General features: G+C 34.9%; 2 protein-coding genes across 2 annotated transcripts; both read left to right on the forward strand.

Annotated features, from left to right (window-relative positions):
• The first annotated feature begins 865 nt into the window (after positions 1-865).
• Positions 866-3,913, forward strand: LOC137932011 (sodium/potassium-transporting ATPase subunit alpha-B-like). Its single transcript, XM_068775554.1, has one exon. It carries the CDS (start codon positions 866-868, stop codon positions 3,911-3,913), a length of 3,048 nt encoding a protein of 1,015 aa, XP_068631655.1.
• A 10,808-nt stretch (positions 3,914-14,721) lies between these two features.
• On the forward strand, positions 14,722-16,176 carry LOC137932017 (larval cuticle protein A2B-like; the record flags this gene model as incomplete). The annotated part of the gene is made up of 3 exons (XM_068775563.1): positions 14,722-14,925; positions 15,231-15,464; positions 16,057-16,176. Coding segments are annotated over 3 exons (558 nt in total), but the record flags the coding sequence as incomplete, so codon positions are not given.
• Between the last annotated feature and the right edge of the window lie 1,482 nt (positions 16,177-17,658).

Below are 17,658 nucleotides of genomic sequence, written 5' to 3' on the forward strand. Positions count from 1 at the left end.
CAAACAGGCCGCTATCTACAGGTTCTATGCGAAGGAGGCCAATGCCTCTCTTATAGATTTCAAAAATGTAATTTCAATTTCAATACACGTGGGTTCAGTATTGGACGTCTTATAGCTGAAAAAACCTTCAGGATAAATCTTTTAATTGTATAACAAAATTATCAAAAATGTGCAAAATTTGTTTGCAATTTATTATGTATGTAACTTTTTTTTAAGAATATTTGTACTAAAAATGTTTCGCTAAAGCTATTAGGATCTCATCATCTTGCGCATATGCCTTCCTTAAAGATCGCCACGATGACTGATCCAGAGACTTTCAGCGACCTTGAGTATAATGTCGGTCACGTAATAGGGGATCCTATCCAACTGTTGTCTGCCACCTTGTGGTCGCCACTGGGCAACCTATATTACGATCTATTGCCGCTATAGCGATATAAGATTACTAAGGAGATAATTGAGAATTATTAGTTAGATATTTTTTTTAAGACGTACTCATAACTTGAATTTGGTATGGTGAGAAACTAAATGTCGTTTGGATTACCTGTTGGTAAGCGTTGATAGCGGCGTTTCGACCTTCGTAAAACTGCGAATCTTCTAATACACGGCGTATGAGACATATTTACATATTTATTTCACAGAATCTTAAAATGTACATTTTGTAACCTTTCATTAAGTATTTACTACAATGAAATGGTAATGTTTGTTTACCTAACTTAATTTTAGAGGTTTTATCATAAGCATATACTACTTAGTAACTCTTTTATAAACTTAAACCTTTTATGAAATAATTAAATCACTGACAGCTTTCAACAAGAAGTCTGTTGTAGTTTCGTTGAATATCCACGTTAATGATTTCTTGTTAAAAATGCCTCATTCAAATCGTCGACGTTCCAGTACGTCAATAGTAGCAGTACGTCGGCCCAGTATACAACACAATCCAGATGCGTCCGAACTCAATTTGCTGAAAGAAGAAACACACACCGGAGACCATTTTCTGACTCCGAAACAGTTGGAAGTTGTTTATCGAACCAACATCGTAACCGGACTCACTGAAAACTTGGCTGAAGAGCTACTTGAAAACTATGGACCTAATGAACTGAAACAATTGCAGGGAACGAGTTATTGGAAAATATTTCGTCATAATCTCTTTGGTTGGTTTCAGTGTGTGCTTTGGTGCGGAGCTATACTTAACTTCATCGGTTACGCTTTCTCAGATATTATAGAATCGGATCAGCGTAGCGGGCATACTGGCAAAGAATACTTGTATTTGGGGTGCGTGATAACAGCTACGATAGTCGGGACCGGTCTGTTTGGATTCTATCAGGAAGCCAAAAACATGGCGGTGATGAGCGGCTTCGAGAAAATGGTACCATTAGACGCTTTCGTCATTCGTGAAGGAATAAAGAAGAAAATCCCTAACGTTGATATTGTAATTGGGGATATAGTGGAGCTGACAGGCGGAGAAGTTGTTCCGGCTGATATTCGGATTTTAGATTGCACAAATTTTAAAACCGACATGTCTTCTTTAACAGGAGAGTCTGAACCCGTCAAACACAGCCCTCAGTGTACTAATAAGAATCCACTGGAATCCAAAAACATGGCTTATTTTGGATGTCCTATTGTGGAGGGTTCTGCCAAAGGTGTAGTCGTAGCAACAGGTGAGTTAACTCAAATTGGGAAAATTGCTGGACTCGTCACCGGCTTGGAGAAAGAGGAGACGCCAATAGCTAAAGAAATAACACATTTCATTAAACTAGTTTGTGGCGTTGCCTTTGCATTTGGCATTTTATTCTTTCTAATGGTTTATTTTGTGCAACATAGTTGGCTCGCAGCACTTCAGTACATGCTCGGGATCATTTTGGCCAATGTTCCTGAAGGACTTATTGTTACGTTAACAGTTTGCATGACACTCTCAGCTAAACAATTAAAGAAAAAAAACTGTCTAGCAAAAACATTGCAAGCTGTTGAGACTTTGGGATCAACATCATGTATATGCTCAGATAAGACTGGAACATTAACTGAAAATCGGATGTCAGTCACCCATTTGTTTTGTAATTTTATTATTTATGACAAAGATGATCACACGCACGTTGCAGATGCGCCATATACCGAGTTATGTCTGGCGGCATCTCTTAATTTAAAAGCCGTTTTCTCCCACGATACAATGGACTTACCTGTTATGGAAAGAAAGATTTTAGGAGATGCGTCCGAGTCAGCAATATTAAGGTATATGGAACTGAACAGATCTGCAACACAAACTCGTGAACTCAACCCAAAAGAAGCTGAAATACCTTTTAGTTCCGCGTATAAATTTCAAGTTACTATACACCGTATGCAGGCCACTCAGAGCTATTATTTAGTAATGAAAGGCGCACCCGAGATCGTCGTTGAACATTGTGCAAACGTAATAACGGACAACGGAGTCAATCCACTCACTCCACAGTTAAAGAAGGAACTGAAAGCTAATTTTATTAAATTAGCTAATATGGGTGAACGTGTAATTGGTTATTGCGATTACAAATTACCTATAGAATCCTATCCACTTGGATATAAGTTCGATACTCAGAATCGTAATTTTCCCATAGAAGACTTAACCTTTATAGGAGCAATATCAATGATCGATCCGCCTAGGAAGAACATAAACAAATCTATCGCTCTGTGTAAACAAGCGGGGATTAGGGTCTTGATGGTAACGGGAGACCATCCTGTAACAGCACTGGCTATATCACGTCAGTGTGGTACTATAACTCAGCCAACGGCATATGACTATGCATTTGAACATCACATTGAGCTCTCTGATGTGCCGATACATATTAGGAATCAATTCAAAGCGGTCGTGATCACAGGTGATGAACTTAGGACGATGAGCGTCAACGATCTCAAAATGGCTGAATCTAAATATGAGGAGATCACATTTGCTCGGACCAGTCCGCAACAAAAACTATTCATTGTTGAGACCTTACAGTCTTTAAAGCACGTTGTTGCTGTAACGGGAGATGGAGTTAACGATTCTCCCGCTTTAAAGAAAGCTGACATAGGCATTGCCATGGGAATCACCGGAACAGAAGTGTCGAAACAAGCCGCTGATATGATTCTCTTAGACGATAACTTTGCGTCCATTGTGTTGGGTATAGAAGAGGGAAGGCGTATATTCGATAACTTGAAGAAAACAATCGCATACACCTTAACTTCGAACACTCCAGAAATGTTACCTTTTGTGCTTTACGCAATTTTCGGAATGCCGCTTCCAATTACTCTTATTCTAATTTTAGTTATTAATGTCGGTACGGATCTATTGCCCGCAATGAGCCTGGCTTACGAAACATCTGAAGAAGATATAATGTCGATCCCTCCACGGAAACCCACTGATCATCTAGTTAACAGAGTGTTAATTTTCATGGCGTATTTCCAAGTGGGATTGATTCAATTTTTCGCTGGTATGTACGCGTACTTTACGGTGTTCGCTTCTTATGGGTTTTTCCCATCGAGTCTATTGTTCGTCCGTAGTGATTGGGAAGCGCCGACGTTTGTATTAAGAGATACTTTGGGTAGGCCCTGGTACTATGACGATAGAAAGCGAGTGGAAAAACAAGCACAGACTGCCTACTTTGTGGCAGTGTGTTGGACTCAAATATCCGATGTGCTAATATGCAAGACGAGGCGCATTTCGTTAGTTAAAAAAGGTATGAAGAACCATGTTCTCAACATGAGTATTGTTGTTGATTTGATCGCAGCACTATTTGTTACGTACTTTCCGTTGTGTCATGAAATTTTTAATACAGAATCGCTTGCGTGGCATGATTTTCTTTTGGCTATACCATTTATGGTACTTATGATAGTGGCAGATGAATTTAGACGTTATATTATTAGGAATAATATATCAAAATGGGTCGAGCAAGAAACGTATTATTAGTATCTTAAAAACGTTTAAAAAAGTTTAAATGTACCCTTGAAATATTAGTTTGAAATGCAGGACGAAGCACTTTTCATTTTAATTAAGCACAAATTATTAATTAGGTGAGTTAGTGATTATTACTTTATATTAGTTACTTGAGATTTCTCATTTAGAAACAAATTGTTAAACTCAATAAAATAACAGAAACTTGATTTGTTTTCCTTTGCAAAAATTGTTCCTATTAAGATGAAATAAAATTTACTACATTATAAATAATTCTATTTAAATTCGGACAAGACGCTGTAAAAGGTTTTTAGATGAAAAAAATAGTTTTCGTAAACATACAGTATATCATGTTTGGTCGTTCTTTTCTAGTGTACTTAAATAATTCTCAGCGCTATAATAACTCTAATGGCATTTATTACAAGGCAGCGATAATTATGATCATATGTAGTTTTACTGGGAAAAATATTTGGGCTCTTGACTCAAAATATTTACTAATATTACACAACATGTTTTGATCAATTCCCAATATTGTAAGTTATCGTAAATTATTGCAGGGGTAAACGACTTTTATAATTAATTTAGACTACTGGTGTCTCAATAGATATATTGTTATTATCCGCCGTATTTGTAAAAGAAAAAAATGTATCATAATTCAAATTGACCATATTATTTATTCATTAAATGTAAAGGAAATGGGAGAAATTAGTGATCGAAAAAAATGCAGTGTTTCAAAGATAATATAATTTTACAATGCGTGAACTGTCAAACGCGTTGAGTTAAAGGTACGTTAGTTTGTGTATTCTGGAATTTTTCAAGTTTCTGCGCAAATTTATAGTTTTTCTTTTATTAGAACCTTCTACTAAATATTTGGAAACTTCAATCATTTTACATGCAAATTTTAGACAACTTTTTAGGTTAGGTTTGGTTACTGTTTTCCGCCATATTGCTTTACTCCTTTTATTATTGCTGTATATGTTAAGAAAAATATATTAGCATACATATTTTTCATCAATGTATACATATGGCTTTCGAAAATCTTTAAAAAGTGTAGTAGACTAGGATATTTTGATATAATTTGATTTGATATATTTGTTACTGTATGTACCGACTACATCAAAGGTAAGAAAAACTTATGTGGTGTGGTATCTATACACCACTTTAGAAGTAAAGAACAAACAGAGAGGTTCCCTATTATAAATAAAATAAAGGATTGTTGTTGGAAGTAAACCGTATAACTCTATGGAGCGCTGTTATGGAATGTTTATATTCCATCTCTGGATTCTATTAGATGACGCTGATAGTCTTGTGGGGCTGTTAGAGCTGAAGTACTTGTATTGATTTTGAAATTTACACGGGTTTTTACACCTGTGGGAATAATATCATGAAGGATTCACAGTCGCGCGGCATATGGTGGAACGTGATGAATTTTGTAAACGCTGTGTTTTAGATGTTATTTATATCGAAGTACATCGTCTGTCGATGATTATTCTTTCGTCGCTTGAACTGTGTCGACGGTTAGGACTCGCGCGTTAGACATACGTCTGTCCAAATATGGCAGTTACAAATGTACGAACTGATAAGAATCCTGTTTCTTTCGAAATTTGAAATAGGACGTGAACGTTATAAAACACATCGAATGATTTGCTCATTCAAGAGACCAGCTTGAATAAACAATCTCATAATGCCTCGTTATCTCAATGATATAATGTGCTAAAGTAATTTAGCCCTTATATATTAAGTAAACGGGATGGAGTTCGTTTCAAATTGCAATATAGAGAAACTAGTATTTGCGACACACGGCGCATGGCACTTTAATACTCGGCCATTTATCGGTTAATTCTGACATTTTGGAATTATTTCAACGTGTTCGATGATTGAAAATGTCCGGTTTTAATAATATTTTTCTATTTGCGAGCGAACCATTTTTGTTTTCATTAATAATTTATTTCCTTTTTCTGAATAATTCAACAAGGGAATGGTAAAGAGAGTTTATTTGTTATTATTTTTAACAAAATGACGTGAGCGTGCCATTTAAGTATATTAGTTACTATTTAATATTTAAAACAAAATATAATTTTTTTTAATAATTTTTCATCATTTCGGCTTCCCCCTTAGATTTACAATAGGATAATTATGAAGTGGCCAGTGTTTCAGCGTCTTCTGACGACTTTCTAGAACATAGATGGATCACAGATTAACTATTACTGCAGCGATTTCTTTTCATTAAGGGACCCAGTTATTTGTATATAGGTATTTTTATAGTCGGTATTACATTGATAACGAGAGTATATTGTCATACCGCACATAATGGCCCACGATCTTGTCTTATGTAATATTAAACACACCACTATTTATCTTATATTAATATTTTCATTGACATAGAAATATCATATTATGACGCGATATTTCGACTGCAAGCCATGTATTATGTATATCGATATATTGACTATTAATCATAGTTTCTCAAGTTATTGCTTTAGTCTGTGTGGAGTGGATTTAGGGTTTAAATAATTTATTCTCCCTAAAGTTCTGCTAAGTTATTTAAACTGCTACAAATTATATTACAATACCCGGCGATAAATATTGCACATCGACCTTTGGAAAGAGAAAATCGGATAATTTCGGCTTTGTAGAGCGTTATCCCTGTCGCATGTAATAAAACCTTACCTCTAAGAGAGCACCTATAGTGAAATGGAAGTAACTGAGAATTAGAATTATTATTACTTTTATTTTTATTACAATATCTCATTTTAACAATAGGTATAATGGTGTTTATTGTGTACAGTTGTAATTTTCCTAAATAATTAAACACGTAACCATAATGTGAACAGGTTTTTTTATTTTATTTTACCCCAACCTAAAGCCACCACGTTTTAGAAAAAAACGGATTATTTTATACGAAGAATTAAAAATAATTATCAAAAGAAGCACATGATACTTGTTTTAACAGCTCCTAATAGATACAGGACGTGCGACAGAGATAACGCTCTACGAAGCCGAAATTAGCCGATTGACTCTTTCCAAAGGTCGGTGTGTAATATTTATCGCCATGTACATGTACATTGTATCCACTATTTTTAAAACCAGGCCGTATTATACAAGTATTATGCACATATTTTTTTAGGTTAGTTTTTAAATATTACAATATGTTTACATTTATTCTAAAAACATAGTTTTCTTTTCATAGTTTGTTCTGAACTTAAATGTTTTGACATTAGTATTAACTTATATTGAGCTATGAATAATTATGTTAGATCACGCTTGTGGCAGCCCTAGAAGCGTGTCTGATTAAGCTGGCATGCCCGCGCACGCATGGGCGCGGCCGATCTATATGAATTTAAAACAGACCTCACATGGACCAAGCCGGTATCGCGGTGTATCGGTTGCCGTGTATGACCTACATCAAACTCAAATAACTTGCGCCGACTTATGCGGTCTTGTTATCACTAAGGCTAATCGAACTGTATCGTAAATTTGTTTATAAATGTTTGTCTTTTTGTTTTTGTCGTTGTTAAGTTCAGCTTTTTATTAACAATGTCGGTCGCAAAACTATCTTATTTCAAATATTAAATAACTTTTTAACAGGCATATTTCATATTTATGCATAGCGATTGGTTATAGGTGTAAAAGCTCTAAAGGAGTGAACATACAACTCATTTGCTGTCAATTATTGTATTATATACCCCATCCAAAAATTAATAGTTTCAGAAAAAATAAATAACATAATAATGATATAGTCTGAAAAAGAGTTTTAAAATGCGGAAGATGACATAATTAAATTACCTATTGTTTACTATCTATCCCTTCAGGTTTTGTATTGCCAGAAGTTGCTGTCAATTATTGTATGATATACCCCATCCAAAAAAAAACAGTTTCAGAAAAAATAAATAACATAATAATAAGATAGACTGAAAAATAGATTTAAAATGCGGAAGATGACATTATTAAATCAATTATTGTTTACCATCTATCCCTTCAGGTTTTGTATTGCAAGAAGTTATTATCTTGTATTAACTGGCCTCTACTCTGGTAAAGGAATATTCCTTCTCGGATTATCATGTTTTAGAGCCTTATGGTTCCAGAGATATCGCGATGAGTCAGTACATAAGTGTATATCTCATATGTGTACAGGGTTATTGGATGTAGGAATAAAAGTTTTAAAGATGTGAATGTATAAGTCTGTGATCAGAAAAAAAGTTGTAAAGCATCTATATATATTTTCAATAACTCTGTACAAGTGATCATACTAAAATATGTTACATAATGCAGTACAAAGTCTACAGGAACAGATTTTATACTGCCAAAAGTTCAAAACGCTTTATCGTCTTGTCATAACGTTATTTATAATTTCCTAAACCATCGATTTTAAGCATACAAGCAGCAAGTTCAAACCTTAAAGGCTTTTATATCTATTACCAATCTTTCTGTATACGCATTGTAAGATAATGCGCATTGCAGTATACGATAATGACTCGTATACGGCAATGCGCATCCTAACTGTAATGATTATTAATTAATTTTGTAGACATACAAATCAATATTACTATTATTTATTTAAAATTTTAGTTTAATCTCTTATTATTTGTTTGCGATGCTTTATTTAATTATTTTTATATTTACATATTGTATCGTGTTGATTACACGTAACAAATATCAAGGAGTGGAATATGCCTTAAGAGGGTTTGTTCATAATAAACATTATAATAACAACGTAATTTATTTAAAGTTTTCTTATCTTTTGAGGCTATTATTGGTTTCCACAGGCAGAAGCTAAAGGCCTCTCTCCTATCTCTTGACAATGTAGTTAATATTCATATCTCAAAAAATATAAGGTTGTCAAGAATTTTATTTTACACTACACAGTGTCGCTGTGTAAGCTATTTATGTTTAATTAGTGGCGATAAAAAGGATATTACATAAAGCGATATCTTGTCCGAAAAGAAAAATATAGATCATTGTAAAACCGACCAATTAAAGGTAATATTCTTTCTAAGGACGCCACGAATAATTGCCTTATGGCACGACGTGTATTATAGTGCAATCGAACTGCAGTACCGCGCCTTAGGTAAGCGCCCCGCGAGAGGGGGAGCAGAGAGTACCAGCTGATCCACTTCGTCGTAGTTTGACGTCTAGATTAGCAGCGGCGCTTATGTTTATTCTTCTCCGGTCCTCATCTCGCCGACCTTTAATACTACTGTTGTCTTCTTACGATAGCGATATACGATCCAGGTTGTAATCCACTAGCCATTGGTGATTGTTATCTACTTGTATTTCATGAATTTTTTGAACAGAAAAATATGTAAGTTACGACTATTTGACGGCTACAATCGTCAGCCAGTTCGTAGTTATTAATGAGTGTTTTAACGAATAAATTTACCACAAGTTGCTTGTTCATATGTATTTATGAAGTTCTATTCGGCGCGCAAGTTGCTGATGCAATGTACAGCTGGTCTTTCAGACGCCCTCTCTAGTTGCGCGAACTGATTTTAGGACGGCAAGGATTTGGCGTTGAGCAATTATCTTTACGTTACTGTATTTAATAAATCTTTAAACTACTAAAATTAAATAAAAATATTATTACTTTGGCACAATGCTAACACATGTACAAAGTGCGTCAGATATTTCATGAACCCGTAGATGGAATACACTGTTTTTGCTGTCGAACTTTCAATATGCTTTTGATCCACCTTTTATTTAGACCTCTACAATTTTGGTGTCTAAATAGGTGTTTGTTTTTACACATATGAATGGTAAATACTCATAATGACAACACATTTTAAGCCAATATCTTACAATGAGCCTCGGTAAAGTTTAACTGATGTTTCTTGACTTCGCCGGGGTTTTAAAAGTCAGTAGTTGAGATTACAAGCGCAACATTGCATGTTCACCTACAATGTAAATAGACATTGTTAAGATCATCGAAAAATGATTGAAGCAATGGACATTCCACGCCTGAAATGATGATGAATATGACAATTTCCTTGTTTAACTATGAAAATGTGTTTTTTTCAACTACATGATTGTTTTTTTTTTTAAAAAAACCCTCTTTTTACATTATTGAAGATTGTAGCCTTTTTTTCTTATGGACCACGAACAAAATGGTTCCGGTGGACCCCCGGTAACTACTTTGCTACAATATTCTCAAAACTCAATAAAAATGTGAAGATTAGAGCCGATTATGGATATTTTTGTTGCAATCTAGTGTATTAAATATTGAATATGCAAGATATTAAGTTCCAGTCTCCTAGTCGCCTGATAGCTGATGTCAAACCTACATTTTAGTTCTACTCATATTAATGAAAATCAGATAAATATTAATGGATCCCTGCTTATAAATTGTCCTGTCTATAATACAATAGACCTCCGTCGAGTCTACCGTAAATCTCTGGGAGTCCACCTAGACCACTTTGAAAACTAAGGGCCTAAAGTGATCGTATGTACAAAGAATCTAAGCGCTATAGATATTGATTGACTATTTCATAACCTTTACATAAGCACTCGATCAATTAATTTTTATCTATTTATTTATATGATATACGATCTACTTATTTATAGCGGTTATATTTCCACCATTTAAACTACTGGTCGATATACAAATCAAGCTCCTCAGGCCAATTGTGTTCAGGTAGTAAACTAAACAAATATAAACATATTTCTGAGACACCCATTAAGATGTTACGAGAGCTTAAAAAGACTGACTAAACTTTTAGGCAGCATAAATATCTTAATTGAACACCTAAATCCGCGTGAAACTGGTTGTAACGGACGCGTGTGCTACATATTTTCAACGGACAACGTGAACTCAGTCTTAACGTAATGTTAGGAATTTTACTAACAAGCAATGGTTGAATATAGATCAATAGTTTACATACGGTCATATAGCCATAGCTGTTTTTGAATAGAAGTTTACTTATGACCGTCTGGGGCAGTGTTTCTCAACGTGGAGCCCACGCCTCACAGGGGAGCAATTTAAGGAGGGTAATTTTGAAAATGCACTCGACACGTTTTTCACGTTCTCAACAAGTTTTACAATTTCGCTTTAAGATTAAAATTATGTAAGTTACATATGGGCAAGGAAGAATTTTGGAAAGGAGTAAGTGGGTTAAGTAAACATAAAAACATTGGGGAACACTGGTCTGAGGTAATGAGTGAGGATATTTTATTTGTGCTTTGTTGATAGTAGCTGTGGTGCATTGCACATCGGTGATATCATTTTTACCAGTAAAATTTGCTATTGCATTGATGTAATGCGAAAGATTTTGTATTTCAAACTCCTAGATAACATTATGGTTGTTTAACAAAGGTTTGTATCCAGGGCTGGTTTCAAGATTTTCAACGACCCGAGCGAAATATAATATGTTTTAAATTAAAATAAAAATAGCAAAAAAATCAAAAACTCAAAATTACCTATAAAGAACTGTGTGAAAAAATTATTTATTTAAATAAGGATATAATAGTTATTTACTTACAAGTGGTTCAACATATGGTATAGTATAATGAACGCATTTGAACTTTAAAAAGTAAGTATTGTGTTTGTATGCGGCGCTATTTGTACCATATTTATAAACCTTATAATATTTTACACGTGGAGCACAAGCGCTCTCTTTGTTGGGTTGGATAGTGTTCCTCTGTTCTATTCTATTCCAGAGTTATTTCCGGCTGGAGAGATACTCAGTTTCAGTTCGGAACCGGAACTACGGATCCGGTTGCGTGGACTAGAGTACTAGGGTGAACACTAGTCCGCTGAGTGAGTAGTAGGTTCTGGTTATTGGTGTTGGATTTGTAGTGGCTATGTGGCTAATTTCTGCCGCTGGGTAAGTTCGTGTACATAGTTTGGTGTGTGGTCGGACGATTAGGAACGATCTTTAGCAGTAACTTGCTGGCTGGCAACCGGCGAGTTACCGCGGCACGGATACTTCCTTGCTCAGCTAGAGGTACATGCTGGCTAACACACTAGCCATATCGATTGGTATAACCTAACAGTGAGGAACTTTGGGGACAGAATAATCTACAAATTAGGAATAGGTTACAGTTCTCAGCTGGACATGAGCTTTCCCCATAGATTTTCTATAAACTCGATGGGAAGCGGTCTGCATCTAAGGTCTTTCGACAATGTTGTTGTCTGTTATTTTCGTTCGTTTAGAAATCTCTGTAAAGAATTCGTTTTTCTAGAGAAATCCTTATGGCGCCTTGAACGAGTGTAAGCTTGCAATCAAAGTTAGAGACCACGTTTTAACACCGTACGTCGACTTTAGTCATAGAGATATTAGACGATTTTTTTTAGTTTCCCGAACGCAGCTCGCCCGAGTTGAATTTGTAGATTGATGACCTCTTTACCCCAGTTGGACTTATTAACATTTTTATTAGATGTGTGATTTTAATAATAAAAAAAAACTTCTGCCAAATCCTTTATTGTATGTGAGTATACGCTGTCATTAAAATTGCGTCTCAGTTGTTACTAGTCACTTGGATACGCAGAAGCGTTGAATCATCGACAGTTTAAAATACAGTCAGCAAATTATTTGTACTGCCTGCCACCAAAGAGTTTCGATATTCTTTGGAAAAAAGAGTGATGTTTTTTTAGTTTGATTTTCCAATATATTAACAAAAAAAGAGAAACAAATGAACGTTCAAACAAATTTGTTTTAAGTTTTATGTAAAAAATCTTTTAATTATGTAGTAAATAATTTAAATCTGCTCTCATTATATAGAGAAACTAGAAGCGTCCATGATGTTGGCATGTCACTACGAAAATGGTCTGCTCGAAATGAACTAGCGTTTATCTGTGGGCCACGGTATCCCTTTTATGTAAGTGGTAGAAAAAAGTATCTTAATTCACAAACATAGCCAAGATTATGTGTCTGAGTGTTAATTTATTTTGGTACTCTGTGATGGCATTGGAATGACAATGGAAAACATAAGTGCCATTTTCAGACTATACCCAGATAGGTGATATGTAGGATGATTAACAAAAGGTATAAAAACTTTATAGAATATAGCTTGTTTAACAAATAAAAGCTTGAACGCTCGAACCTTTTGCAGTGACATCATTTTGAAATATGGATTTTTTTTTCTTTTACTATGCGTCAGGTAGTTACCAATAATTAATTATAACATGTATTTCTCTTACGTAATAATATCGTTATTTATTATTTCTGTAACCATCGATTTTTTAGATTGCTCCACACGTTGACAGCAGATAATCGATTCATTTACAACCTTAAAACGTTTAAACCTATTTTCAATCACTCTGTGTAATATTGTCTTATAATGGTGACGAATGTTACTAATTTTGAACAAAGCCAAGAAGTTGAGAAATCAATGGAAGCCGCAAACTAATGCGACTGGAAAGTTGAATGAGCTGCATGCAACGGGTATCGAATTGAACTTGCATTGTGGCGCCATTTTGTGGCCTGAATCTAAAATAAATATATTACTAGGCAGTTCCATAAGTCGACCACGAGTATCCTTGATTGCGAAATGGTATCAAGTGTACTAGGCTGGGTACCACTCCCGCGCAGGTCCGCTTTATATACCCTAACGTGAGGTGTTCTCGACACACGTGATCTGAACCGCGGGACGAGCGCAACACACGGTCATGTACTCGAAGGTATGGATTTTCGTTCTAATTTCTTATCCTATATCACCTTATTGTAAATTATATAATATCTAGTGTCTCAAAAGATTAACACACACTAAATTGTTAAATAAATTACATATATTGTACCGCATTTTAAAATATTATTACCTAATGGCGGGTCTTGACTTAATTATAATACCATCATCACGACAGTTATACGCCCACTTCAAGGCATAAGCTTCCCTCAAAAATCGCAATGACGACCGGTCTTACGCTGCCTTACCTTACTGTAATTCATGAAATATAGTGCTTAAAAAGAAAGTTTATATTTATGCACAAGAGTGTTTATCAAACATTTACACCGCATATAATATTAATATCTAATGATGACAGGCCTTAAGTAAAGTATTCATAATCATCATCATGTATACCCCTTCTCCAATGATCACAATGATGATCGGTTTTAACATGATAGTATCCGGCGACTTCCCTTCTTTATAATATTAATATCAGTGATAAACTGAGATATAGAAGTAAATAATGTAAAGTTCTCATGCTATAACGAAACAATGTCTTCGTAAGTTCTGGAATTATTTTCAAACAAAATATTACTTTGATTATAAGAATACTAATCCCAGCTGACACTTAATACATTCTATTTCACTTAATTTTTAAAGATTCAAACAATAAATTAAAAAAAAATATTTATTCAAATTGGCACGTCAACAGCAATACAACAAAGTACTAAATTAAATAGGTTTGTCCTACTGTAAGCGTACACATCCATTAAAATAAAAATAATGGTGATCTACTAGCTAAATTCGTTATATTACAATCATGAATACCATGTTAAACTATTGAATGTGGCTGTAATAAATCCGTGAAGACAATGTTCTCATCTTAGCTTATTAAAAAAATAACATTTATACAAGGATATCTGAGTTCATTTGGTATATCAATCGAAAATTTTTATTATTCTACTTTTTGCCCAGATTCCGTACGGTTAAGAGGTATAAACCGTTGTATTTCATCAGGAAAAATAATAAAATTTTCATATTTCAAAGTGACCACCTTATTTATTGTTTTAATAATTAGTAAAAATAACGTAGAAAAATAATTTCGCATAACGAAGTACTTTTGATTGGTCAAGGGCTGTAGTTGTGTAACAATTTTCTGTATAAAAAATAGATTCAATATTTTTTAACGCTAATAAAATAGAGATTAATCTAACTGTCTTCATTCCAAGGTATTTGTATTGTGCTGCGCGTGGGCCGCGGTGAGTGCGGCGCCAGGGTTTCTGGATGGCATCGGTCTGTCGCACGGCTATGCGGCACCCGCATATGCCGGCCATGCATTTGCCGCACCCGCCTACACCGCCCAAATAGCCCACACCATCGCCGCCCCTGCCATCGCGGCGCCCGTCGTGAAAACCATTGCTGCTCCAGTAAGAACCCTCTCTTTTCTATTATCTGCTTTTGTTAGATATTTTGTGATAATAACTATAATGACTATTACTTTTTGACTATTTGACTATCGTATTTAAAATCAAAATATATTCATGCTTGTTAAGTCTATGGTAATAAATAGACTTTAAGAAAGTACTTATAAACCATCAACTTAAATTGAGGAAATTGTGATATGTATATATATTTCTATGTACATATTAGCGATATAATGCAATTCAATCACCGGTTTGAAAGCTTGATTCTGTAAATTATCTTCTTTACTAATACTATTTAATACCTTCAGGTGGCTGTCCGCGCAGAACCCATCGACCCTAACCCAGCGTACAGCTTCTCTTATGGTGTCCAAGACCCGGCAACTGGGGACCACAAAGACGCCTCGGAGACGCTCCAGAACGGCGTCGTACACGGCTCTTACAGCCTCGTGGAGCCAGACGGCCACATTCGCAAAGTCACCTACACCGCCGACAAGGTCAACGGCTTCAATGCCGTGGTCGAGAGGTCCGGTTCTTCCCACCCGGTAAGCTCAGTTCGCTTTATCTACTACAATAAACAAAAACACTAAAGAGCAAATATTCTTCAACTAGATTATAACAAATTGGTATAAATAATACGACTAAGATCTTTAAGAATCGACAAGAAATAAATTGTCGTTTGAATATGGGCTTTGAGTTTGTTGCAGGCTTTTCTCAAATTAGAGCGAGTTTGGAATCCCCGTAGGTTTAAATTGAAGAATACCTTTGCAGAGAAATTTAATCAGATTCTAGTTTCTATAAAAATAGGCTTTTCTAGCATTTTTCTCATGACGTATAAAAGTGGTACACTTCAAATGATCCTATTTGGATAATTATTATGAATCATGTGATAAATGATATTTGTAAATCGCTGCAAGGATTTTCCTTAACAAAAATTTAATATAATTTGGTCTGTACGATGTTAGTACCAAGCAAACTATTTTGTCGGAACCAAAGTTAAAAGTGGTTAGATTATTTTGGAATATATCTTCTTGTCCAATGCACACAATGTGAACGACGTGATCTAACACGGATAAATTAAAAAAATTAAAAATATGGATTAGGAACAAATAAATAATTTAATTTTTTTTTGAACAGGCCCAGGCTGTTGCCGTAGCAGCTCCAGTAGCTAAAGTGCTGGCGCCAGCGCCAGTGGCTGTCGCCGCTCCAGTCGCTAAGCTCTCTCTCCCCGCCTCGCTGGGACACCCGTGGCGCTAGTCTTCTCTCACGACGATCCTGCTGTGTTGCTGATCGGTGCACTTATTTCGATATGTTTTTACAACCCCTCGTTCTATTCTACCAAAGGGAATAATGGTGGGAAGCGTCACCAATGCTCTCGTATGATTTCAAAACCGAAATCTACCCTTCCATTTCTAAGTTGGCGTATAACAGTTTGGGTTGCTGGATTTGTGTTGGCAGTAAGTTTGGAGTATTATGAGATATGAGGAATTAAGTGTGAGGAATTGGAAGCGGTTAGCGACATTACAATGATAATGTTTGACAAGTCTCTAAGAAGTTGTTAAGCAACAATGAGTAACGAACTATCAATGTACGTTGTAATCTACAGGGGTTGTAAAACGATCGGGTCGTTTGGTCGCAAGGTGTCCGCTCGGCAATACAGCAGTGGCAATGACCTCGCAGTGTATCGTGGAATTGTAACTAATTGTTTTTATTTATTTTGTACTGCTTTGACTGTTGCTACGGATTTGATCTTGACGCGTTGTATTACTTTAATGTAAATATTATGTATTTAGTTTTTAAATAAATGCAACATTTGCGGTAACCAGTGTTTTTAATTTTTACAAATGCAAAAAAATTTTAACCATTTTCGTAAACCTTTGTAACACATAAGGTTTAAAAAAATAAACTAGTGATCTTTTGTCGCTTTAGTTTTTGGTAATGAAAAATTTAAAAATAAATTACTTATTACTTTCTCAATAATTAATTACACATATATTAATAACGATAGTTCAAAAAATAAGAATAATTTTTATAATAAAACTATCACTTTTATTTTGATATTTATGATTAAAAGTGGTTGGATAAGAAACCGCCTTTGTTTGTTAAAAAAAAAAACATAGGCATTTTGACATAGGCATAATTGGCGCGAATTTTAACATATTCCAATCCGTAGGCAAGAGAGAAGTATTTTAAGTCGCACTTGAAAAAGTATTCAAAGTATTTTCTAGCCACTAATATGAGTCGACTACAAATTTGCTGCAAACTTATAAACTGCTTTTTACAGCTAGATCAACTTAATTGCGTGTCTGACACATCTTATAAAGTCATTTAATCCGGTCCTACTGCGAAACTATTAGGAAATTGTTCTTTATATATGCAATGCGGCTAAACCACGCTACTCTAGTCTAATATATACACGAACTTATTTATAACTGTTAAGTAATGTTCACTAATCCTTGCAAATATGTAGGCAGGCGCAAGTATTTTATTTTTTATCACCTTTGTAATAGATACTGTAACTATTTATGAAACAGGTGTCCAATGTTGATTCCATATACACCAATGACCCACATATATAGTTGTTAGGTAACTTTTGTTTTAGGAGTAGAGAAAATTGAACAAGTTTTTATAGAAATAATAAATAATAATTGCCGATGGTGATTAGTGCTGTTTTGATCTGAATGCAAACGAACTCAACAAACTTGACCGCCTTCTGAATAACTGCATTCGTTGCAATTT

This window comes from Battus philenor, unplaced genomic scaffold (assembly GCF_028537555.1).
Source record: "Battus philenor isolate CCGP_79_NKW_IND1 unplaced genomic scaffold, ilBatPhil1.0.hap1 SCAF_9, whole genome shotgun sequence".
Lineage (NCBI taxonomy): Eukaryota > Metazoa > Arthropoda > Insecta > Lepidoptera > Papilionidae > Battus > Battus philenor.

Excerpts from the sequence above, each read along its gene's own strand:
- LOC137932011 (XM_068775554.1), top strand. The coding sequence starts at position 866 with ATGCCTCATTCAAATCGTCGACGTTCCAGTACGTCAATAGTAGCAGTA.